The sequence below is a fragment of the Toxotes jaculatrix genome, chromosome 9, assembly GCF_017976425.1.
Source record: "Toxotes jaculatrix isolate fToxJac2 chromosome 9, fToxJac2.pri, whole genome shotgun sequence".
Lineage (NCBI taxonomy): Eukaryota > Metazoa > Chordata > Actinopteri > Toxotidae > Toxotes > Toxotes jaculatrix.
In genome coordinates this window covers 21,763,773-21,788,972 of record NC_054402.1, presented here as the reverse complement: position 1 = coordinate 21,788,972, position 25,200 = coordinate 21,763,773, and the positions used below count along the sequence as shown (strand labels likewise).

Sequence of the window (25,200 nt, the reverse complement as noted above, 5' to 3'; positions counted from 1 at the left end):
TACTGAGCTGTGGGTCAGCTCAGCACTGTTTTGGAAGCATTCAGAGCGCAATACGCAATCAGTGTAGTTACACGCATAAAACAGGAAAATGGACTCAGGGCGTTGGTTCAAACTTGTTCTGATAGACATATCCAGGATTGCTGAAGTCCTTTGGTCACAGCAGACCTCTTCAGAGGAAGAAAAGCAGAGATGGAGTGAAGGGTCTCTGAGTTTAATTGAAGGCGACTCAGACGATATTGATATTCCTCCCTCCTGGCTCCACTTTGGTCTGACATGATCCTTTAAAGGCTTTTGTCAGGGTAAAGTGGTGTTTCAAAAGGAACCCCACAGGCACGTCAAATAGTCCCACACATACACACACCAACCTCGTGCAGCGCACAGTAACAAAGTATTACACACTCACAAGGCCGGCCATGTTTTTTTTTTTTTTTCTCCCCTCCAGAAATACAGTCACAAAACCAGCTTGCACACTCACACAATGCAGCTAATGTGGTCCAGAGCCCCTCTTTGAATGCTGAGGGTCATATGAATGTTAAATGGCTTTAAATGTCAACATGTTGTTTTCATTACCAAGAGAGTATTGTGCAGCACCCCTCTGATAAAAAAACACTGAGACAAAAGCTCAATGGGGAGCGCAGAGATAAAGTATGATCAGCCAAACAGCACTTTCTACATCTGGTATTTGGTACCAGTGTCAATATTAGGAGACTAAGATCCTTTAACACAGTCATTACTTCTAGGTGTAAATGTCTTGTATCATGTGTCGCACAGTGTTTGTGCCTTTCACATGATTGTTAAGGCCTGTGCATTAAAGCATGCCACTCTAGACCGTACAGTCCCAACCCACTTGAACTGCTCTTTGAGCTTTACAAGCTTAATGCCGAGTTCACATTAAAAAAAAAAATCACTAATTGCTCGGAGACCGTACCTGTTTCTTCAGGCATATTACTATTATTTTATTACACACAGTTCTCATAGCACATTATTAGAGAAACTGTAATCCAAAGTCTCCACTTTATTAAAATCATAATGTGTCTTACTCTATAACCATGCTGTAACACTGCCCTTTACCATTACCTCCACTAGGTCTCCATGAACTCGATGGCATCAATGACCAGGAGGTGAAGGACTTTCGCAGTAAGATGCTTCGGATCAGTGAAGAAAGGATGCAGCGAGTTCAGATGATGACGTGTGCAGAGTGGCTGCAGGCCTGCTTCTCCCCGCAGCTGGAGCCCACGGCAGCCATCACTGATGGAGTCAGTGACCGGTCGGCCGACCTGAAAGTCATTATCCACTTTGATCAGTCTCAGGTGAGAGTCTGTGTCCCATGGCTGAAAATGCTGACAGCTTGTAGTAGTAGCAGAATGAGTGTAGACCAAGATCACATATATTTGTGTTTGTATCTTGGAAATTTCCTTTGGAAACCATTTTTTTTTGGTTATGCAATAAGCAAACTGTGGACTGTTGACCCTCGTTCTTCTAACACCTCTCTACCTCCAGCATGAATAAACAGCTCAGTAAAAAACCTGACCTTAAACACAGACATCAATATAACAGCCCAGTGTGTTGTGTTCAAAACAATTTTATTACATTTTTTAACATAAATAATAAAACTGTCACCACAGACAGCAAAATAAAAATTACCAGTGTAAACATTTGAACACAAAGATTGCATTGAGCCATTTTTATGCTTTTATTTCTATCAGTAATTGTCTCTTGGCTGTAATCAAAGGACGTTGGACACTTGTGGCAGCCTGCACAAATGTCCTGCGTCATTAAATAATAATGATCTTGGCAACAGTTTCTCCTCTCTCCTGACTTGTGGCAGCTATACCAGATATCAGTTCTCTGTGTACTTATATCTAATGGAGATCATTGTTATTTTATTAATGCACAAATCAAAACAGAATCTTGTAGACATGAAGTTTGACAGCTTAGTTTTAATATTACCTGTTTGGGCGGCCATCAGATACTTGTCTACTGCCTTTTACAGACATCCAGGGACATAGGGATATTTCTTTTATTTTTTTATCCTTGATATTATAATAGCTTTCAATACTGCTGGGAAGAAGAAGAAATAATGAAATAAACATTTCTAAGTGATGTAAATAAATATGTAATGAAAACTAATACATTTAACAACATTTGGTTTTAAATCATCTTAAACCTTCTCTGAGGTTTAAGAGGCTCTGAGATCACATGTGTTTATCCTACAGTAAATTGTACAAACAATAATTAATTAATTAAATATAATAGGTTCCTATTATTTTTAATGACATTGTGTTTAATATTACAATAAGTATCATTTAGATTTCATTAGGCTGGATGGGGCACTTGTGCTTCTTGGGAGATATCTATCAGTTACAAACAATGGTGGCTATTTCATGTTCTTGTCTGAATTCATTTTTGTCATCATTTTTCTAAATGAGCCAGAGGAGAAAGAGAGAGAAAAAAAAAATCATTTTTATAATTATCCTCCTCACTAAGGCGTAATTGTTTAGAGTGCTACGCAGCCAAGCTGGTATAATAACAAACCCATTACCCAAACCCATAAAGTGCTGCCAGCACAACATCTTTGCATACACAATGAGCTCTGGATAACAGTGTGACTTACTGCACCACTACAACAGACAAAACCACCTTGTTAGAGTAGCAAAAGTAGCCATGTGACTCCACCAGAGCAGGCACGTGTACCGTAGCTCGGCCTCTTTTTCCTCACAGTTCCACAGAAGTCACGTGACCAAGCCCGAATAGCAAGTCATGTGACAAAACGAAGTGGGTCAAAACCATCAGTGAAATTATGCCGTTCTCACAGAGACACATACATTTGCATTAGCGTGACAGCTCAGGGGACCAAACTGCTGATTAAAATGGACCCGCTCTTTTCCTCTCCTTCTCTGAACCCTCTGTCTCCTTCCATCTGTCTTTGTTGTTTCTTTGCTTCTGTTTTAGAAATAATGTTATTTAATCATAAAACAGATGGTCGTGTCCCTCCAGACTCTTGTGTATCAGCTTTGATCAACATCACAGACACATAGACAAAAACAGGCCATCTGTGCCACTGCGCTCAGGTGGACATTGGCAGGAAGTCTTATTTGGGAGGTCAGACACAATAAGCCTCATTACAGACAGGAAGTGTGGTGGTGTGGTTTATTGTCGTAAAGAGAATATGACCAAGCTTCAGTGTGTACCTTCCTCACAGTGATATCATCAGGTCTATTCAGTGGGTTACCTTGTTCTCCTTCTCTTATTCTCTCAGTGCATCAGAATCAAATTCTTATCTAACTTCAACTTTAAATGAATGTTCCCACAGTTGTAAAACGCTGGAGCAGGTTCAGGAGAGCTCAGTGCTGTGGGTTTTGTAGTTCCACCATCGCCATTTTTGTCGTCCATTATTAATGGATGACATTTTTATTAAACCTCCAGGAAATTATAATTCCATCTCAGGTATCAGGTCAGTGCTGTGCTATAAATAGGGTGAAGCAGTGAGCCTCAGTGTGGAACATATTAGAACATATTAGCCCAGCTGTGGAAATGTGTGGAGGACATTTTCACACATGCAGTACACAGTCTGTTGCAGGCGGACTTCATTCAGCCATGAACATACACATATCAAAGTCGTGTGTATATCGTGTGTGTATGAGCTCACACTGCGTGCACTGATTGCACACATGTCTAGTCAGAGCAGGGTTTTTGAGGTGAATGAGGTGTGAGTCTCCTGTTTGCATGGGATTGTATGTTAAACCCTGTGTGTTCGTGTCATATCAGTCTTTTATTTTCTCTTTCCTTTTCTCCATTTGTCTCATTGAGGACTTATGTGTTTAAACAATTCTGTACGTCTATATTTAGAAAGAGGTTGAGAACATCCGTGGCTTATCACTGTCTTAACCTTGCTCTTCACTATCTTATATGATCCAACACGTCAAGACTCATTCTCATGTTTATATGTTTCTCCCCTTCTGTGTTTGACATCTTTTAGATCTGATTTGACAAAAAAAAAAACCATAAAACAAATTTTTGGAAACACAGAAAGAAAGAAAGAAATACTTGACTCAATCTCTCTGTCTGTTTTCTTGTCTTGTCTTGTCTTGTCTTGTCTTGTCTTGTCTTGTCTTGTCTTGTCTTGTCTTGTCTTGTCTTGTCTTGTCTTGCAGGACTCAACCAGTCTGAAGGTGCCATCGTCTTGCACCACCATAGAGTTGATGGAGATGGCTGTGAGGAAGTGGCTGACCACCCATGGCCCTGAGGAAGAGGCTTGGAGGGGCCAGTATGTTCTGAGGGTCAGCCACTGTCTGGAGTTCCTCTGTGGAGACCACCCTCTGATTCAGTACAAGGTCGGTGGTGACACAGTGGACAAGTGTCTATTGTTGTGTCTGTTGTTGTAGGCCTGAGACGGTTGTACAGTGTTACATTCGTGTGACAATAGCAAGCCAAAGCCTTGTTTTATGATTCCAAGAAGAGATGTTACAAGGTCTCACTGGGAAAAGTTTAGGTGTAAATGAAAAACAATAGGTTTGAACCACACACAGCTAAGGGCTCAACAATAATATTTTTGGTAGAGTTGCGGATGGTGGGTTGTGTGTTTACAGTATGCATGTTGATGTGTAACTTTTCAGAAACGAGTCAGGCAGCTGACATTATGGCTACATGTACAACAGACACAGAAAAACAACTTTTCTGTGTCAGCTTGTTCCCAGTGCTCAATAATCACACAAGGCAGAGCTAAAAATCAGGACACATGGACAAGTTAACATTAGCTCTCACTGTTTTCTCCACCAACCCTGCGTCTCCTCTATGGGATGACGTCTTGTAACCAGTGTAGAGAACCTGTTACTGTTAGATTTCTGTGAGATTAAAATGTTTAAGGCCTGGGAGGTCTTCATTATCAGACAGCTATTATGGCATTTAAGATTTTCCCATCTCAGAGCTCAATAATTTGTGTGTGTAAAGTTGTGTTTGTCTGTGGATGATGTGTGGAGCCTGAATAGGTAAATTGTCATGTATCTGAATTTTGACTCGCTGTGTTTGGTTGGTTACATGACTTTCTCTTTAAAAAGGATTTAAATCATGAACATAACACCAAGATATTTGAAACTGGGCCCGTTTTTGCCCATGTGCATCCTTGCATCTTAATTTGATCAAGTCTGATGACAAACTGTGCATAAATTTCATTCGTTGCAGCTTGTTTGTTTCACTGTCCAAAAAGTACTGTAGCTGATTCTTCCTGAAAGCAAATCCATTTGCACACTTAACTGTGATTGTTTGTTCTTCACATTTCCTGTCCTGATTTAAGGGAACAAAATGGAAGTTCAACTTTAACTTGCAGCACAGCTTTGAACAAGGCACCTAGCTTTTTTGTGTGTTAGAAAACACTGAAATGAGCACATAGCTAAAAATCCTCCCTGTTCTGTCTTGTTTGCAGTATATTCGAACATGCATGCAGGCCAAGGAGTCTCCACACCTCACCCTGGTCCACACCAGCACCATCAAAGCCATGTTTGACCGGGAAATCGCTACGATCGGAGCTGTGGTTAGCCGCAAATCCTCCAACCCACCTTTACCACTACCTCCCAAGAGAAGGGTTCCCACGGTTAGTTCAGTAACGTGTGTGGCTGTGTGAACTAATGTACTTCTTAGTTCTGCGCTGTGGTGGTTTTGTCTGGTCAACATCCCTTGTTCTGCTTTACTGACTTCAAATAGGCAGGTCGACTGATTGTTTTGTGTCTCCTGCAGCTATAAGTGAAAGATTTTGTCATTTCTGCTTGTTGGAATTCTCTTCACATACTAGTTTCAGCATAATCTAACGGTTGTCAGTCACTGATATGGCTAAACTTATGCTTGCAAATTTAAATCAGTGATTGTTTGACATCATTAGGACTAAAACCGAGGGTTTGATGCACATGTGAAAATGTTCTCATCCGTTCTAGATTACAGTCACTTAATATCTGCCGGTGTTCACCGAGCAGTGTTCTTGTTTCCCTGAAATAGTAAGAGCTTCACAGTTTGACTGATTCACCTGCACTGAGTGAGGCAGGTGTGGAGGTTTACCAAGTAAACATGTACTTGGCAGCTGCCGCCTGTCTTTTATGAGGCAGTGTTCTGAGCCTTCGCCGGAGCAAGCCTGCACTGCCCTGCCAGCATTTGCCACGTTGTCAGAAAACATCGCTATCTCCTCACTGCCGCCGCCAGGTGCACCGTGACATCACTCCTCGATGTGTGTGCATCCACATTTCAAATGTCAGGTTGAATTTAATTGGCCTTCTTTAGCGAGCCTCCTGGGGTTTTAATTACCTGATGCCACGCTGACTGTTGATGCCCCGGTGATGTGTGGTTTGGATAGTCGGTAAATATTACAGCTGCGAGTCATATGACACATAACCACGTTATATTTATCACATGTTATCATAACAGTTATTTCCTAACTTGTTCTTACCGTTCCCACCTAATGATTAAACATTTTTGGTTGGTTTACAGTAAAAAGAGCCACCAATTTCACCTCACTTCCGCATTTTTCTGATGACTACACATATACTCACTGGACAAAATGATTTAAGGAATTACAAAGTGTCACAATCATGGTGTGTCATGATTTGTGATAGATTCAGGCTTCTGTAAAATAAAAAAAATAGTCCAAGTAGAGATTTAAAAAGATGTTGATTAATTCTAAATGAGATAGTCCAAAAAAAATGAACTGTTATGAAAAAAAAAAGATAAATGAAAACATTGTCCGGACATTTAGTTAGGGCTGAAACAAATAATTATTTTCATTATTAATTAATCTGTTGATTGGTTTTTGCCTTTATTTTAAAGTCACAGTGTAGAGGGAGACAGGAAATGTGGGCCAAGAGGCAGCTGAGTTTCTTTTGATTGGCTCATCGATTACTTTTCTTTAACCTCTCTTGCAAGCTTGTTTTCATCAACATCACACTAAGAAACAGTTTCGTGCTTTCATCACCTCCTGACTAAGATGATAACTGTAACACCCCACTGACACTGCTTTCACTGCTGAATATCTTGTGTTTACAGCTCACTCAAAATCACCTGCCAGGGTGTTAACTGTGATGAAGAAACAAGATTGTGTTTTACCGATTGTGCCGTCATTGTAGATCACAGATCAGATTAGAGCATTTTACTGGATGGGCCTCGCTCTATAGCTCTAACTTTCTGTTGTCCTCTGTTTCTTAGAAAATCTTATGGTTTACTTCCTAGATCTATGTTTAGACACAAAGATGGAAGAGCCTCTGCTAATAGAATTCCTAGATCCCTTTAGAAATAACCTGAGGAGAAAAGGATCACAAAAGTGGTTTCTTCTATTAAATCCCCAATTTAAAGGAGCCCTTCTTTGATTTTTTTTTTTTTTTTTGGCTCCTTTGCCATTTTGACCATTCTAATCTTATCTGAGTGTGTACTGTTTTCTTATATCATAATGATCTGTCACTGTTAAGCACTTATCACTGTATTTTTGAAAAGTGTGATATAAGTAATCTTTTCCAGTGAAGGAAGCTGAAAGGAGCAGATTCTGGTCAGACGGTAATAAGCTTACTGTAGAAGTGTGGTTGTCTGTGACAGGAAGAGAGATGTATTTTCAGGAAAAGATGCTGTTATTGGATGCTCTGCCGTTGTGCTGGAGGAAAGCTGACTGATGGGCTAAACAAAGCAAGCAAACGGAACAGAAGGACGAGGTGTTTTTGTGATGATACGGTGCATGAAGCTCTTGTTTCTGCCTCCTGTAGCAGCAGAGGAAGACACAAATATAGAGTCTCATGTCAGGAAAGGGGCAAATTACACACACTCACATGAGGACTTAAACACATCCAAACACAAAGAGAGCAAACTGCAGGAAGTGTGCTAGTTAGTCATGTTCATAGTCTCTAGGTGTCATGTGATGCTGTTTGTCCTGCTGAGTGCTGACCCTCGCAAATCCACTTGGCTTGACATCAGAATGGCCTGCCTGACCTCCCACATTGTTATGTATGTGTGTGTGTGTGTGTGTGTGTGTATATGTATGTGTGTATGTGTGTGTGCAAGCAGGGAACTGGTGGGTGTGAAGAAGCAGTGTGGTGGAGTATATATTTTTACACTACATTATGCTAATGCCGCTCACTCATTGCAAGTCTCTCTTTCTTCTCTCGCTTTCCCTCTTCAGCAAGTACAGACGTGTGTGTGGGACGTGTCTAGCCCGTTTAAGATAGTCCTAGTGAATGCCAGCAAAGTGAACGCAGAGGAAACTGCCAAGGTAAACTTCCACTTCCACTGTCCATGTTCATGAAACAGTAATTTATGTTCCTGTTAATATGTCACTGTACACACATTGTTGTGCCATGTCACACTGACATTGACAGTAGTTACACACTTACATTATCAGTTAGGTAAAGTAAATATGTCATGTGTTTCTAATTTGCTTGTTATGACTCTTTTTATGATGCTTAGTTTCTGCTACCCAAACCTGTTTCTCTGAAAAAGTTCAAGCAGGCTATTTTATGAATGAATATTATATTTAACACAAGATAAAACAAAATGGTGCTATATCCATGTTGCCCCTCCACACACCAACAACACACATACACCAACCGCTCCTACTCACCCAGGTCCAGGTGAGGGCGGGGCTCTTCCACGGCACAGAGCTGCTGTGCAAGCCCGCGGTGAGCAGTGAGAGCTGCGGGCGCTCGGACCACACGTGGAAAGAGAACACGCTGGAGTTTGACATCTCCGTCTGTGACCTGCCGCGCATGACCCGCCTCTGCTTCGCCATCTATGCCGTCATGGATAAGGTCAAGAAGCAGAAGTCCACCAAAAATCCTCACATAAACAAGTACCAGACCATCCGCAAAGCAGGGAAAGTGGTAAGAAACAGGCCCGAACGCTAACCTGCACTGTCTGCAGTGTAACGTGGATCAAATAAATAAAATAAAGGCCTAAACAGATAAAAGCTTCAGTTTCCACACATGCACCATCTTCACAGTATCATTGATTAATAATTAGTATCACTGTTTTGCTCTCTCTGTCATGTAGCACTACCCCATAGCTTGGGTCAATACCATGGTGTTTGACTACAAAGGCCAACTGAAGACCGGAGAAATCAACCTGCACTGCTGGTCTTCCTTTCCTGGTACAAAGTTAAATGAGCTTCTCCTGTGATTGCCACGATGTAGTAAAATTCACAACAACCAAGTGTATGTCCGTGCGTGTTTTGCTCAGATGAACTTGAAGAGATGCTGAACCCCATAGGAACCATACAGACCAACCCCTACACCGAGAACGCTACAGCGCTGTGCATCTTCTTCCCAGAGTACTCGCCACACCCTGTTATCTTCCCTCCCTTCGACAAGGTCAGACATCTGTCAGTCACTGCGGTCAATAGTTGTCGCACTCATAGAAACTCATAGCCTTTTTGCCAGCGTTTGTACATCTCAGTAAGCCTGAATATTTAATACACATGAACAAATTAATTCTGCATGATTGTACCATACTGAAGTCAGACAATTGGATGGAACCTTTGTGGCCCTTTATTATTACTTATTTTTTTGACTTGACTGCTGTTGAATCTGCCATCACGTCGGCTTAGTGCTCTTCATAATGGTACCTAGTGATTATGATGAAGTGGTGGCTGTTAGCATGAGAGGATCAGGACGTGCTCGGCCTACTTAATGCGCTCGAGCTGGCAGTGATGTATCAGCGTGTGTGTTTTCACTCTGTGTTTTACTTTTACAGATACTGGAAAAAGCTGCAGAGATCGCCAGGGCAAGTGACTGTGCACCCATGGTGAGTTGATGTACAGAAGGAGATCACCGTGAAAGAAATATTCTCACACATGCAGGTCACATACAAGGGAAAACCAGGGTAAAATAAGGTGGCATATTTCTTAGAAGTTGGCCTGTAACAAATAGGCCTGCGACGTCATTCCTCACCCCCAACCCTCCCTACACACACAACTGTAAACAGACACACACTGTGCGAGTCTAACCTCTCAAACAGGCACACATTGCTAGTTTCTTAGGAAACCTTTTGTTATCATTTTGGCAGGGTGTAGCAGCAAAAATATTTCAATCCCCATCAAAACCACAGACTCCAATCAGATTACCTTGTGTGTTTTCCTGTCTCACCGCCCCTCAACTAAAAAAACCCACTCCTGGGCATGTCACAGCCTGTTACATAATCCTGTGTTAAGGAGAGGGCATGCCTGAACGCAGCCCTTTAATGTGAGGTGTGTGTGTGAAACTAGGATTATAACTGACTTTTTTTTACTGTGTCACCTCATGGATTAGCGTAGAGATTCACACGGCTCCACTAATCTTGTTCATCTATAAAATAAGTTTGCATATTAGGAGCCACTGTATGTTTATATTATTTGTTCATGTGTCCATTTGAATCAGACAACACGCAAAACAGAGACAATTCAATGTTTATCTGCACAATCCTCAAACTCGGTTTGAGGATTGTGTAGAATTACATTCAAGACATTTGATGAGAAATTGCCAGATATATTGATGCTCTCCTGCCATCTTGTGGATCTTTTCAGTCATTGCTGCTACTCATCTTCATCCTCTTGTTTGCTTTCACATGCTGGTTCCGCTTTCAATTCACCTTCATCTTCTCTTCTTTCACCTTTTCTCTCCTCTACATTTTCGTCGCCCTCTCCCCAACCCAACCAACCGTTCTTCCTCCCTCGTCATCTGTCTCAGGGTCGTGGGGGTAAGAAGTTCCACATAGAACTGAAGGAGATCATGGAGCGAGACCCTCTCTCTCAGCTGTGTGAGAACGAGAAGGATTTAATCTGGACACTACGCTACGACTGTCGAGAGAATTTCCCTCAGTCGCTGCCCAAGCTGCTACTCTCCGTCAAGTGGAGCAAACATGAGGACATGGCCCAGGTTAGCCACCACATCCACTGTTTATACATTTTAGTAGCACAAAGTCAGCTCTCTTCCAATACGATTAGGTGACACCAAGGTTCATAGTTTTGAATATCGCTGAAAAAAAAACTGTTTAGTTCAAATCTTTGTTCTCTGGAAGTGAGATCAACTATATGAGGCCATTACTTTTCATTTTTATATTGAAGGAAGGAAATAGTATGTAAACTCTTTGGAATTAATTTGGTTATTAAGTGTGATCTGATCATCATCTAAGTCACAAGCGTTAACAAACACAATGTGAGCAAATAACTCACAAACGTTTCTAATCTCATGTGTCTTTATTGAGCATACCCATTGAACATTCACAGTGCTGGTGGAAAAATGAAGCGAACCCTTGGATTTAATAAGGGGACAAACCTTAGCTGACCACGAAACATTTCCCCGGTAGCATTGTGAGCACAGGATGGTGCATGTTTTTTTTATGGTTTTTCTTTTTGTGGAAAGCAGCAGCTTCCTCCATGGAACCATGATTTGCTTATGGAAAACTCATGAACAGAGATGCTGAGCAGGTCCAGTGATTCCAGTAACTGAGATGACTTTTTAACCCTTTCCAGCAGTGATCAAAAGTCTTCTGAGATCTCTTTTTTTTTTTTTGCAATCCATGGTTCACATCAGTCTTTTAGAAGTGAAAGTATCCCTAACCCACAGCTCCAGTCCTGTTTTATTGGTTTGCTAATCTGTGACTCCTTTTAGCTTTTGTTGATGTTGTCACTCTCAAGCTTTTTTCTAGCCTACTCTGTGAATGTTGTTATTCTTATGTTGGTTTTTTGTCCATAATTGTAACTTAACTGAAGATCTGATCATATCTAATTTATACATAAATGCAGATTCTGAAGTTTTCACTCACTTGCCACTGTAAGTCAGTGATTTGCTTCATATTCAATGAATTCTAAAGACAAAAAAAATTACATTGACTGTTCTGAAAATATTTTAATGCTTAAAATATTTTCAGTCAAACTTATAAATATCTGTTTTTTTTTACATATAAAATTTCACCTTATAAAACAGCTCGGACATAAAATTCCATGTAATATTATCTGTGTTTTTATATGCACACACACAGACACACACACACTCACACGGCAGTTTCAGTTCTACAAATGATATTTTGTTTTGGTTAGGGCTGCACTTTAAATTAGAAAAGTTATTTTGTTCAGTATTAACATGATGGTTTTACGTCAGTTTTTGAGAACAGAGTGGTTTTATTGCCTTTGAAAATCTTAAATTGACAGAAAACTACCACCTTCAATTTTTTTCATAATCAACCTTAAAATAAAAATTTAAAAAAAAAAATTTTCAAATATGTGTCCCAGCTGCAGGCACTGCTTCAGATCTGGCCCAAGCTGAGTCCCAGAGACGCTCTGGAGCTTCTGGACTTCAACTACCCTGACCAGTATGTCAGAGAATATGCCGTGCACTGTCTGCGTGATATGAGGTAAACATGTGTATCCACCTACACACACACACAGATGTTATATAATACAGTGGTTTTCCTTCCTCATATATTCATGCTTTTGCATTCATATCCTCTGTAATCCAGAACACCGTACTGGAGTTCTGCTGTTTCTTGCTGTTTTAGTTTATTAATAATTATTATATGCATGTATTGCTGTTTGTTGATAGAGCTGTGTGTTTTTTGTCTTTTCCTCAAAGGTGCTCAGGCACATAATCATTTAAAATCCAACTAAACATTTTAAATATGAAAAAAAATCAAACCTAGAAAACATCCTCTCAGAAACCCCCCTCTCCTGCTTCCCTGTCTGATGTTCCCTCTGCTCTCCAGCGATGAGGAGCTGTCGCAGTACCTTCTACAGTTGGTGCAGGTGTTGCGTTATGAGCCTTACTATGACTGTGCCCTCACCCACTTCCTCCTGGAGCGTGCCCAGGGAAACCGCAAGATAGGACACTTCCTCTTCTGGCACCTACGGTGTGTACAGACCCCTGTGCCTGATATGTTTGCACGTGCCTGCAGTGTTTGTTCGTTAGACAGAAAGCAAAAGAAAGGGAATGATGTTTGTGAACAGCAGCGTTTGAATCGTGAGATGTTTTATTTCTGAGCACGCCTGCTTTCTGCTGCCCTCTACAGGTCAGAGATCCACATGCCAGCTGTTTCAGTCCAGTTTGCCCTCATCCTGGAGGCCTACTGCAGAGGCAGCATCCCTCATATTGAGGTTCTAAAGAAACAGGTACATCTCACACACAGATTCTCTTTTATATTGTTGCTCATGTTTCCCGGGTTGTTTCTTTTTCAACTTTGCCTCCAGAGATCATGTCTCATTTCTCAATTCCCCATAGCTGTACTTCAGACTTTTACTCTACTAGTCCCTACTGTGTGATCAGAATAGCTGTGGTCTAACCCTGGCAGGGACAGATTTCTGGTATTTTTAGCCATTCGCAGCAGCACCACCTTCACCTTTCTGCCCTCTAACCTTTGTCCCCTACAGTGTTGTTTTTGACAGTCACTCCTGTGGACGCTTCTTCCTACTTCCTCATCAGCACAGTCATTTATCTGTCCACATCCTGTTTTGAAGAGCATGCACACTGGGTTGGGACTGCCATGCTGACATGGTCCATTTAAAGAGAATGAACTCGATCAGTTGTCAGTGACAGGGACAAATACTTCAGATAGCGAGATATTGTTCCAACACTAACATGCTCCGTCTTTTGACTCTACCAGGTGGAAGCACTGAGTAAGCTAAAGTCGGTCAATGAGCTAATTAAGCTGGGAACCACCAAAAATGCTCGGAGTAAGACCAAGGAGGCCATGTTGACCAAGGAGGCCATGATGACTTGTCTGAGGCAGAGCGGCTACTCGGAGACTCTGTCGGACCTGCATTCACCTCTGAACCCCAATGTCCTACTGTCTGGCATCAAGTAAGATGACACAAATTTTGATTTGAGTATCAAAATCACAGGCTTAAATTTCACATAACTTGTTCTCCCATACTTTGCTCTGCCTCATTCCCCGTCTCTCTCTCTCTCTAATTCTTCCATCAGTGTGGAGAGGTGTCGATACATGGACTCTAAGATGAAGCCACTCTGGATTGTTTACAACAATAAGCTGATGGGGGGAGACACCCTGGGAATCATCTTCAAGAACGGAGATGGTAGGATGAATATAGAGGAGGGACGGGGGGAGATTTGGGAAGAAGGGTATGACAGAGAAAAGAGGGTGGGAGGAAGGAGGAATGAAATCACTTTCCATCCTCTAAGTCATTAGATGTTTCCCTATGAAATTAACAACTTTTCCCTTTTGTTCTTTATTCACTTTCTTTTCTTAGACCTAAGGCAAGACATGTTGACCCTCCAGATTTTGAGGTTGATGGATTTGCTATGGAAGGAGGCTAATCTGGACCTCAGGTGACTTTTCTTGTGCTTGCATCTGTGTGTGTGTGTGTGTGTGTGTGTGTGTGTGTGTGTGTGTGTGTGTGTGTGTGTGTGTGTGTGTGTGTGTGTGTGTGTGTGTGTGTGTGTGTAACTGACAGACATTGTCAAGCTGTTTGTTCCTGCTCTCTGTAGGGAAGGGGAAGCTCTGGTGGGGTGCAGCAGAGGAGGCTAGACACTAAATTACCCCATGGTAGTTTGACCTCCAACCCTTTTACACCTTAGACATCCAGACACACACACGCACATGCACACACACACACACAAACATTACATCCTAATCAAATCCACACTCTTGGACTGTTACAAACACTTTTTCTCCCTTCGTCATACACTGACACATCTGGAGCTGAGCAGTAGAGGGGTTTGTTTTGACAGTTGAGCTTGAGAACGGTGTTTCAGATTACAGGGCCATGGGTTCAGAGTTCGAACACAGTGAGGGGACATTAAGATTAAAGGTGGGGATGGTGTAACGAATTCTCAATAATGTGGCTAAAGTTTGTTTATCGATTTCTTTCTGATGTATTTTACCTCCCATATCTGTACTTTTCGGCCGTCTGAAGCCATTTTATTCATGTATTTAAACTCGGCACCATCATCACGTCATCAAACTGGGTAAGAAATGCCTTAAAGGCTGTTGGTCTCCATTAAACCTCTGTGAAATCGAGTAATTGAGTCTGCTTTGAGCATGGGATCATGGCTGGGCGTGATCTGTAAAATAAGTTTGCATATCAGGAGCCTATCTGTGATCTATAAGACAGGGAGGACTATGTCAGTCAACTGTGACAGAAAAGTGAGGGACAGGTCACATAATGACCTGTCCCTACAAAATGAACAACTGCTGCCATCTTGTGGAAACAGTAAAAACAAGGCAGTTTCAGTAGAGCAAAGAAGAAAATCATGTGTGTCTGCTGATGATCACGTAATCACCATTATGTTCTCCACATCCTGTATTTCTCCCATCTGTCTGAACTCACTATGAACAGTATGATATTATATGCTGCCTGACAGAGTGAACAGAGTGAACCCAGAGGAGCGCTATATGAATGCACTTGCAAATAAACCACAGCCTAATATCTTAATCTTATAAATACATAACACTGGGAACTGATCTACAGCAACACACACACACACAGCTACAGTTACACTGCCTGGTCAAATGATGGGAATCAGATTTTTATTTTCAGGTGGCTCAGATTTCTGGGTCTTGTTTGAGTCATGTTTTTGGGAACAGTTTTCAGTCAAATGTTAAAATGAAAAAAAAAACAGAAAAATATCTGTCAACAAAATCTGATTTGTTATAAATCAGTGATGGATATTTCCTTACTGACAGTGAAATATTCATATTTACCATGTTTTGCTCAGGAAATGTAGACAGTAGAAATTGTGGCAATAATTGTGAATGTGAAAAAAAGGCTTGATCAATGTGTGTTCTTTCTTCATCAGTAGGGGTGCCACGTGTCCCCTTTGAATTTTTTTTTTCTCTACCCACCATCATTCCAGGATAGAGATGTTTACAGTGATCCTATAGATATCGTTAAGCTCTTTGCTTCTCTTTCTGTACATATGCAGAATCGTACCATATGGTTGCTTAGCGACAGGTGACCGGGCAGGGCTGATCGAGGTCGTCTCATCAGCAGACACAATTGCCAACATCCAACTGACCAGCAGCAACGTGGCAGCAGCTGCCGCCTTCAACAAGGATGCTTTGCTCAACTGGCTCAAAGAGAGGAACTCTGGGTAAGATGGTGGCTGCTGATTAACAAACCTCTCAGGAAGTGCACTGACTTCTCAGTTTGAAGTGTGTGGATTCAGTTTGCTTACGTGTACCTACGTGTATGTTGTGTGTTGACAGTGATGCTCTTGATCGGGCCATCGAGGAGTTCACTCTGTCATGTGCAGGCTACTGTGTAGCCACTTACGTCCTGGGCATCGGAGACCGCCACAGTGACAACATCATGGTCCGCAGCACTGGACAGGTTAGACGGAGGACGTGTTTTATCTTTATAACTAATGCAGTCTCTGTATGTTTTTTTCCTGTTCCACGCTGCTCACTGATTGGGCCTCTTGTCTGTCAGCTCTTCCACATAGACTTTGGCCACATCCTGGGCAACTTCAAGTCCAAGTTTGGCATCAAGAGGGAGCGTGTACCTTTTATCCTCACACACGACTTCATCCACGTCATACAGCAGGGCAAGACGGGATACACAGAAAAATTTGGCAGGTTTGTTCTGCTGTGTCTTTTTATTTTCAGTTTCTGCCTAAGAATAATGAAGTCTAACACAGCAGCGTTGCAACAAATCCTTCCTTCATGAACGTTCCAGTGTACAGTTTGTGTTGATACTGTGTTAAGGTGGTGTTAATTCAACCGTGCGGTCATTTCAGAGACTTCAGTTTGTGGGACTGCATTGTATTATGTTGGCAGGTGTTCCTATTATTTTGTCCACCCTTTATCACACAGGCTGCTAGAAAATGAGATGTCTGTGTTTGGACAGTAAGCATCCCCTGTACTAAAATGAGCATTAGTTAGCTTAGCCCATTAGACAGTAACTGGTAGCTTTATTTTGGCAGGCCTTTTTGTATTTTTTGTCCTTCAGACACGAACAAAAGTGTGCTGTTTTTGAAAACACTAGATCAGACATTTTTGGAATAAAAGTAGATTTAAAAAAAAAAAAAAAAGAAATGATCCTGTGCTGTCAGAGGATAGAAAACACAATCAGAGGCACAAAGCCGATGTGTGGGCAGTGCAAGCAGTATTTCTGTGCAGTACCCTCTCCCACCAGCAGCTGGCAGTCAAAGCCCAGGCACTGAAGATCATCATCCCAGCAAGTGTCAGTGAGGAGAAGTGTTTTGTTAAATTCATTATATACAGTAATTGAGCTGTCAGTTGGTTACGTATTTCAAGTTCAATCAAAAATCAGCCATGTCACACTCGCACAGTGTTACACAAACAAAAGCATAAGGAGATTGATATTCATATATCCCAAAGGATCAAAAGGAAAGGATCAGGGTCAAATCTCATTTAACCCCCTAGTCCATTAAACACGGTGTTTATTGGAAATTTGTTTTATCCAACATTAAACCATAAACAAACAAAATCACCAACCTCTCCTACTGTCATTTCATTTTCTTACACAAAGCTATAACCTTTGATGAATCCTGTGCTGTGCAAAGTGAGATTAAAGTTGCACCACGTCTAATTTTGATGTTGGCCTTTATAGTGCATTTCTCTTTAATCATTCTCTAACTAAGATGACTAAGCTCAAATCATTGCTGATATGATCACATAAGTTAAAACCTCAGTGTGTTTTTCTGTTATTGAGGTTTGAGAGAAGTGCAAGTGTAGCATCTGTGTAGTTTCACTTAGCTGTGCTGCTTCATTTACCAAGTAAAGATCAGCGATGGAACAAGTTGGCCAATCATTTGGTGAAAGTGGAAACACCCGTGCAATAATCTGTGTAATCTGTGTTATTATGACCTACATTCATAACTGAGTCACAGGAGAATAAACATCTTTTGTAGTCAAGATTACTGCAGTTCAGAAATAATCTAAATGAACCCATAACGCACTGATGCAACGCAAAGAAGTACCGATCCACTGTGAAAGAGTTAGCCAGTGTTTTCTTAACGTTGCCCAAGCTGTGTCACACTGAACCTGAGATGGAAAAATGCTGGACTGTTAATGCTGGAAAGCCTGTGGTGGTGAAATATCACCACTGAGAGTCTTAAAGGGTTGTCCATGTCATTACATTTTTAATTGCTCTGACTTGATGGCTTTATGCATAATACTCAGTGTGCTCGTTTGACATTTAAACTGCTTAGTTATCCAACAACTCAGCTTCACAGCAGGGCGCTGTTGAAGAGCACTCCAGAGCTGCTCCATCTTAAAGATGTCTGCCACACATGAGAGCATGACCTAGAACATAATCCATCCTTCAAATTGTTTATTTGTAAAAAAAAGAAAAAAAAAAGAGAAGTACAGTGGTGGTGCATTGCTGCGTCAGCAAATGTGGTATGTGTGGGTTCAAGAAATGGTACATTGTGTACCCTGTGGTTAACATGTACACAAATGATTTGGTAAAAGCGGAAATGCCCTGGTGGAAGCGTACCCTCTGTTCTGACGACCTGCAGTACATTCAAAACACGACCAGAGTGGAAGTTTTCAAATGTTTCTTTTGTACTTGAACTTAAACGTTAAGGTCATATGATTTTCAGTGTCCCCTTAGAAACAGAAGTTTGAATTACTTATTAAAAAAGGACAGTGGAAATTCAAAAACATATGAAACTGTAACTGTAATTTACAGGAGAGCCATTTAACAGGCTTTTGATAAATCCAGAGGAAAAACAATAAGCATACACATCATACACATTGTGATTATTTAGATTTGGGAGCTCCTTAAATGAAAAAGATCCGATCCGATCGCTCTGAAACCAGCTGTGCAAACATTTCACTGCCACAAAGTCAGGGTGCAGTGAGTTACTGGAAACATGAAGGAAACGTCTGTCACTTTTGATCAAAGTGTGGGCAATCTCATTTAACATTGATCAGCAGATATGTTTACACCAAAGTCATAACATGTTCATCACCAACTTACTCGACCCCAGACACCGCCCCACTGCTGTACAGTCACAGTCAACACAGGTGGTTAGGAACCGATCTGTTTTACCTCATGCATGTTCCCACTACAAATTAGGTGTGGATTATAATAATCCTGTCCAAACAATAAAACAATATGAGGTCACTGATCATTAGTTTTCCTTTCCTTATTGTGTAGCTGTTATTTCTTTCATTGCAAAGATAATACAACGTTTCATGCGACTCTGCTGACTGTATTAAAAAACAAAAAATCTGTTGTTGAAGTTTTGTGAATTCTTTGCTGGTGGACACCATATTAGTTCATGGTTTCTATATATGTCAAAAATAACCACTTGTGTATTTGGTTCTGTCGTAGTTTCCGTCAGTACTGTGAGGAGGCCTATCTAGTCTTGAGGAAGAATGGGAACCTCTTCATCACACTGTTTGCTCTCATGCTGACTGCTGGACTGCCTGAGCTCACTTCAGTCAAAGACATCCAGTACTTAAAGGTATTACACACACACACACACACACACTGTCTTATTACACCAGAGCTTGATTGAGAATCATCATATTTTCTTTAGTATCAGAGTAATCCACTGATGGCTGTCTGCACATCCATGGGTATATTGCGAACAGGAACTGCCAATAGCTAGTTCCACATGTTTTTAATGGTGCCAATTTTAGTTATCGACTGTTTAACACATTCTGTGTCCATTACTTCTCCATCCTCCTGCCCTCATGACTAATACTCCTCCTCTCCTTCAATCCCTCCATCCTCAGGATTCTCTGGCTCTGGGTAAAACAGACGAAGAGGCCCTGAAACAGTTCCGCCAGAAGTTTGACGAGGCCCTGAGAGAGAGCTGGACAACCAAAGTCAACTGGATGGCCCACAATGTGGCCAAAGACAACCGCTCCTAGAGCAGCTACAACACCTGATAGGCTAGGGGCCAAGAGGACACAATGAGGAAGTGTGTGAGTGTGGGAGAGAGGAAATGTGACAAAGGAGACAGAGTCACATCCACCTTTATTTAAAGAAGGGAATCTAGCAGAATATCCCCAACAGGAGCAGATTCACCCCCATATACTGTAAATACAGGGTAAGCCTACTCTCAGAGACAGTTCACTTACCCCACACCCTTACTTACTGTATCCCTCCCCACCTTGCATCACTCTGGCATGGTGTCTCCCGAAAATCCCAATTCATGGTCTTGTAACATTTCTGTAGAATCATGGTGGGTAACGTCGTTGCAAGTTTTGCACAGGTACAACAGCTGATGGAGTGCGCAGCCAAAGGAAGGGAACTAAGCAGCCACTCTGCCCACACTAAAGATGAGCCTGTCACTTCGGAGCGGGCTGACAAGGAAAATCACGTCTCATAGTGGTTTGAGTTTTGTCACATGGACTTGAAACTCTGCTTGCGTGAACTCTGAATGGGCACATGGTTGGACCACGCCCCAGAACTGTTTTAAGAACAGTGGAGATAACAGATGGGTGTGGAAAGGACACAATGGAAAAGACAAAAACGACGCCCATGTCTTAAAGATGATGTGCACAACGCCTACAGGAAGTGCATCTTAACAGTCTCGCTGCCTCAAAGTGTGCCTCAAAACTGCGGGAAGATTGTAATTTTTTTTTTTCTTCTGCCATTTCTGAATTCATCACAAGACTTCTATGTGCCAGACTACTTTACCGGTCCACAAAAAACAACGTTTGTGAGGGAAATAATAATAATAATAATAAAAGAGAAGGACGGATTAGAGAAAAAGGTGCCCTGAGCCTTTTGGTCCACTGTTTGAATCTCAGTTCCTTTGGACCATTGAACACTGGAATGTTTTTAGAAAGACTCATAATGAAAATTTTCAAATAGCCTTTTAATGAACTAAATATTTTATTTTTAGTTTCTTTTATTTTGAAATGACAATGTGCATTCCTTCATTCAAATTTATCAAATCAAGAGCATTATTGGACAAAGTGTGGTCACCTGTGAGTTGTCTTTACCCCACTTGTCTTAAAGGATGTCAGCCTTTTAAAGCGCCACCCCACTCATGCTAGCAACCATGACAAATAGACTCACTGAGAAATAACTGATGCTTTTAACATGTTAGGACCAAAACAAAAAGCAAATGTTTAGCAATGGTATTGTTTATACTGTGTTTTTAATGATCTGCTTCTGAACTGAATGTGCAAATATGTGCCGCTCTCTTTTTAAGTGTATTTGTTTTTATACGAGCAGGTCTGGGCGGAGTCTGGGACCTGTGTGGGCGGGGTTTCTCGGTAGGGACATTACACTGCAATGCAAAGCTACTTCCCCGTTTCGACATAAGGTGCTCCTCCAGCATCTGCATCTGTGTTTGATTTTTGTGCAATATCCGAGTATATGAACCATATCTTATTATATTAAACCTTGGGCACACGCCTAAGCCTATAATGGTTTTGTCTGTTGGTTTATGTGCTGTGTTTTGCACCACTAGCCTTCAAATGTCTCAGACACTGGATATTGTCAAATGTACAGGCTTTTATTGTTTTGCTGGATTTTGTTTTCATAGGAGTTTTATTAAAGTTATTTTCCACCGCGCTGCATTTCCACCTGTGGTTTTGTTTACTGCTGCTGCGTGACTGTGCACCCACTCAGGGCAGCACCGTGGATTTTGTGTCTGATTTGAGAGCTGTGAGGCATACTTATTGATTCCAGACCAGAAATATATTCAGACCTATTTTTGCCTATTTTATGCTCAAGAGACACTAAGAGAAGAAAGTAGTTTCTTTGCCAAATAGAGGGAAGTCATACCAGTTCATACGCTCCTATTGTCATGTAAATTAGCTGAGTGTTTTTTCTGTGAGACTGAATAATATCAAAGCTTGAGGTATCCAACTGTACATTCAAAACTACCATCATTACCTGCATAAATTTAAGGTGATGATGTTACATATGTAATAAAAGGAAGTAACAATGAGGTAACCTGAGGTTACATTTGATTTTATCTTCATAGAATCTCCTGTCCAGTTATTTCAGGTCACACAGTCTCAGTTAGTCTCAGTTTCAGAGCTCAGTTACAGGATGCACAATTCTGCAGACCAGACTTAATTTGAAAACGTTAGACCTGAGCAAGAGCATAAAATATTGTTTCTCACCCTGACACACTTACAAGAAGATGAAAACAGACTCTCAGTTGCAGCTGCAAGGGCTTCAGTCTTTACCACCATTACTCTCCAAGCAACCGTCTTCTACCTCCGCAGCAAACTGACTGAAGAAAAACAATAAGCAAAAGTTATCCCACTGTCTTTGAACCTGAAAATGTAACTTGTTTTTTCTTGCCACTTACAGCGTAGTGCTTACAGTACAGTATGCTGCTTACAGTATAGTGTTGGGCTCATCTTTACTCCCACAAAGGCCAAAACTCAACCAAAAATAAGCAGTAGTAGAGTCACATAATTTACTAACCTAAAAATGCTCCACTGCAAATAAAAGCCCTGTGTTGAAAATGTTGTTTAAGTAGAAGTATGTGTGTATTATTAACAAAATGTATCTAAGTATCAAAATCAAAAGCACTAACATTTGCCCCTGTGGGTGTCCTTTTTAAATATCATGTTATTAGATTATTATTACTGATGCATTGATCATTGATGTATATGAGGCATTTCACCTTTGGAACTGGTCTAGATGGAGGTAGTTTTAGCTATTTAATATACTGTAAGGCAGAGTGAAATATAACAATGCATCATAAGTTTCACTACATACTCCACTACATGTCAAAGGAACGTGGTGGAGTGAAAACTCCTTACATTATTCCCCTCTGAAATGTAGTGAAGTAGAAAATTTAAAGTAGCATGAAATGGAAATACTCCAGAGCCGTGATATAAAAATGAACCCTTAAGAGTATGGTACAAGGTAACTTGTCCCTGCCTATGCACATTGTTTACTGTTCACAGGGTTTACTGGTGCAAATTGTTCTTGTAAATTTAGTTTAGGGTAACAGAAGCTTGTGTGTGTGTGTGTGTGTGTGTGTGTGTGTGTGTGTGTGTGTGTGTGTGTGTGTGTGTGTGTGTGTGTGTGTGTGTGTGTGTGTGTGTGTGTGTGTGTGTCTGCATTGCTGGTGACCTCCTATCTCAGGTTTAGAATTAAAGGATGTTAAGGGGATCTTCACAAACACCACGCTCCTTTGTGTGTGGGCTGGTAATCATCTGAAGGGCACAAAAGTACTTCTTTTTATTGGTGTTTGTATGACTCAGGAAATGTATTTCTCTTCACTCTGCGGGGAATGCTAACAAAGTCTACTTCCGGCAGTCATCATTTATTGATTCCCTTTTACTTGAAGCCACAGTCATTGCTCAGTGTGAATCATTGGCTGTACAGAATGTGTGTTGTTGCAGTTACATAATACAGTAACCTGGTAGAAGAGTGGCTCGTAGGGAGAGCAGACACAGTGGCAGATATCTTTTATGGAAGGTGTAAACAAGGGATGGGAAATATCATAATGAAAATTTGTCTGAAAGTAAAAAATGAAGTCAATGGCAGTGAGGAAAAACAGCATAGTTAAACACATTCATGCGTGATTGCATCACATCATTTCTGCAGATTTGTCAGCTGCACATTCAAGCTGCCAATCTCCTGATCTACCACATCCCAAAGGTGTTCTGCTGGATTCAGGTCTGGAGACTGGGGAGGCCACTGAAGTTCACTGAACTCAATGCCATGTTCATGAAACCAGTTTGAGACGACTTTTGCTTTGTGACATGGAGCATTATCACGCTGGAAGTCACCATTAGAAGATGGCAAACTGTGGCCATAAAGGATTGAACATAGTCAGCAACAATACTCATATCAGCTGTGGTATTCAAACCATGATTGACATTCCACCACCACCAGCATGTTGACACAAAGCAGGTTGGGTCCATGGATTCATGCTGTTGACTCCAAATTCTGACCCTACCATCTGCAGCCTCAGCAGAAATCCAGATCCATAAGACCAGGATACGTTTTCCCAGTCTTTAACTGTCCAGTTTTGGTGAACCTATGCCCTCAGATTTATGTTCTTCTTAAAACTCACTTTCACTTATGGCTTATTGTTTTTTATTGTTGGTATTTGTTGTATTTATTTTAATTATTTATCTTGTTCACATTTTCGAGTTATTACTTTGATTCTTTGTCTTTACTATAAAGTCCTTTGTAACTTGTAATTCTGCTGTTGTAGTCTATCCACCTCAAGGTTTGATGTGTGTTGTTCATTATGATGCTTTTCTGCTCACCACAGTTGCTTCACCACAGAGTGGTTATGTGAGTTACTGAGGCCTTTCTGTCAGCTCCAACCAGTCTGACCTCTGACCTCTCTCACACAAGGTGTTTCTGTCTACAGAGCTGCTGGTCACTGGATGGTTTTTGTTTTTTGCTCCATTCTGAGTTAAACTCTAGAGACTGTTGTGTGTGAAAACCCAGGAGATCAGCAGTTTCAGAAACACTCATTCATTTCCTCATTCTGACATTTGATGTGAACATTAGCTGAAGCACCTGACCTGTAGCTGCATGATATTATGCATTGCTGTGCTGCCGCATGATTGGCTGATTGAATAACTGCACTAATAAGCAGGTGTACAGGTGTTCCTAATAAAGTGCTCTGTGAGTGTATATACCCTTTAAATGAGGAGGATTTCTGGTTAGATAATCATGATAGTCATGACCGCCAGACAGAGCTCCTGGGCTTTACGGATAAAGTCACCCACATCATGACTCACACTTGTTTAGGGAATTCCACCCACCTGTAGGATCTCCCAGTTTACTGCCACTACCAGCAAATTAAATGTGTTTGTGATTAAAAGAGAGGGCAGTGAAGGGAGTGATCCATGAGTCAGTCTCATCTTACAGTCAGAGTCAGATCCACCCACATTTATACCCACAGCTGAATGCAAAATGCTCACACCTCCTCTTTGGAGGAACACAAAGCAAAAGCCAATAATAGAGCCTCACACAGTTTGAAGTTCTCAGTGTGATATGCTGATGAGTGGACAGTGAGCATCATAAGGCAGACAGCAGGGTGTGTTGTCGGCTAGAGTGCCACCTCAGCATGGGTGGGTGGTTGCCACTTGAAAGTGGCACTTATACTTAGTCCAGATTTCTGCACTGCGCTATTCTATGGAGAATCTTGGCTTGGGAAGGGAAAATATGGTGTTGTGGCTGCCATGCCAGCATGTGTCACTGTGTGCTCTCCAGTCTCAGCCATTCACAATGAACTGTGATGAGCAAGCCTGGCCCAAAGCAGGGTGCCATTCATCATGACAAGCTGTTGAACAAAGGTTTCACTCTGGAACAAGGAGAGGATGTAAACCCTC

At 41.3% G+C, this 25,200-nt stretch overlaps 1 protein-coding gene across 2 annotated transcripts in view; it reads left to right on the top strand.

Moving 5' to 3' along the window:
* The window catches only part of pik3cb (phosphatidylinositol-4,5-bisphosphate 3-kinase, catalytic subunit beta), a 53,088-nt gene extending 31,637 nt beyond the window's left edge, over positions 1–21,451 (top strand). For both annotated transcript variants that reach the window (XM_041045908.1, XM_041045907.1), the window contains exons 5-24: positions 1,087–1,310; positions 4,155–4,334; positions 5,423–5,590; positions 8,147–8,236; positions 8,589–8,843; positions 9,013–9,109; positions 9,199–9,329; positions 9,712–9,762; positions 10,683–10,871; positions 12,227–12,348; positions 12,697–12,840; positions 13,000–13,099; positions 13,591–13,787; positions 13,911–14,020; positions 14,195–14,273; positions 15,870–16,037; positions 16,153–16,276; positions 16,376–16,521; positions 19,250–19,382; positions 19,657–21,451. In XM_041045908.1, the coding sequence (XP_040901842.1) occupies positions 1,087–1,310; positions 4,155–4,334; positions 5,423–5,590; positions 8,147–8,236; positions 8,589–8,843; positions 9,013–9,109; positions 9,199–9,329; positions 9,712–9,762; positions 10,683–10,871; positions 12,227–12,348; positions 12,697–12,840; positions 13,000–13,099; positions 13,591–13,787; positions 13,911–14,020; positions 14,195–14,273; positions 15,870–16,037; positions 16,153–16,276; positions 16,376–16,521; positions 19,250–19,382; positions 19,657–19,794 (2,846 nt within the window). In that variant the 3' untranslated portion in view covers positions 19,795–21,451. The remainder of the gene's footprint in view (positions 1–1,086; positions 1,311–4,154; positions 4,335–5,422; positions 5,591–8,146; positions 8,237–8,588; positions 8,844–9,012; positions 9,110–9,198; positions 9,330–9,711; positions 9,763–10,682; positions 10,872–12,226; positions 12,349–12,696; positions 12,841–12,999; positions 13,100–13,590; positions 13,788–13,910; positions 14,021–14,194; positions 14,274–15,869; positions 16,038–16,152; positions 16,277–16,375; positions 16,522–19,249; positions 19,383–19,656) is intronic.
* The last annotated feature ends 3,749 nt before the right edge of the window (positions 21,452–25,200 follow it).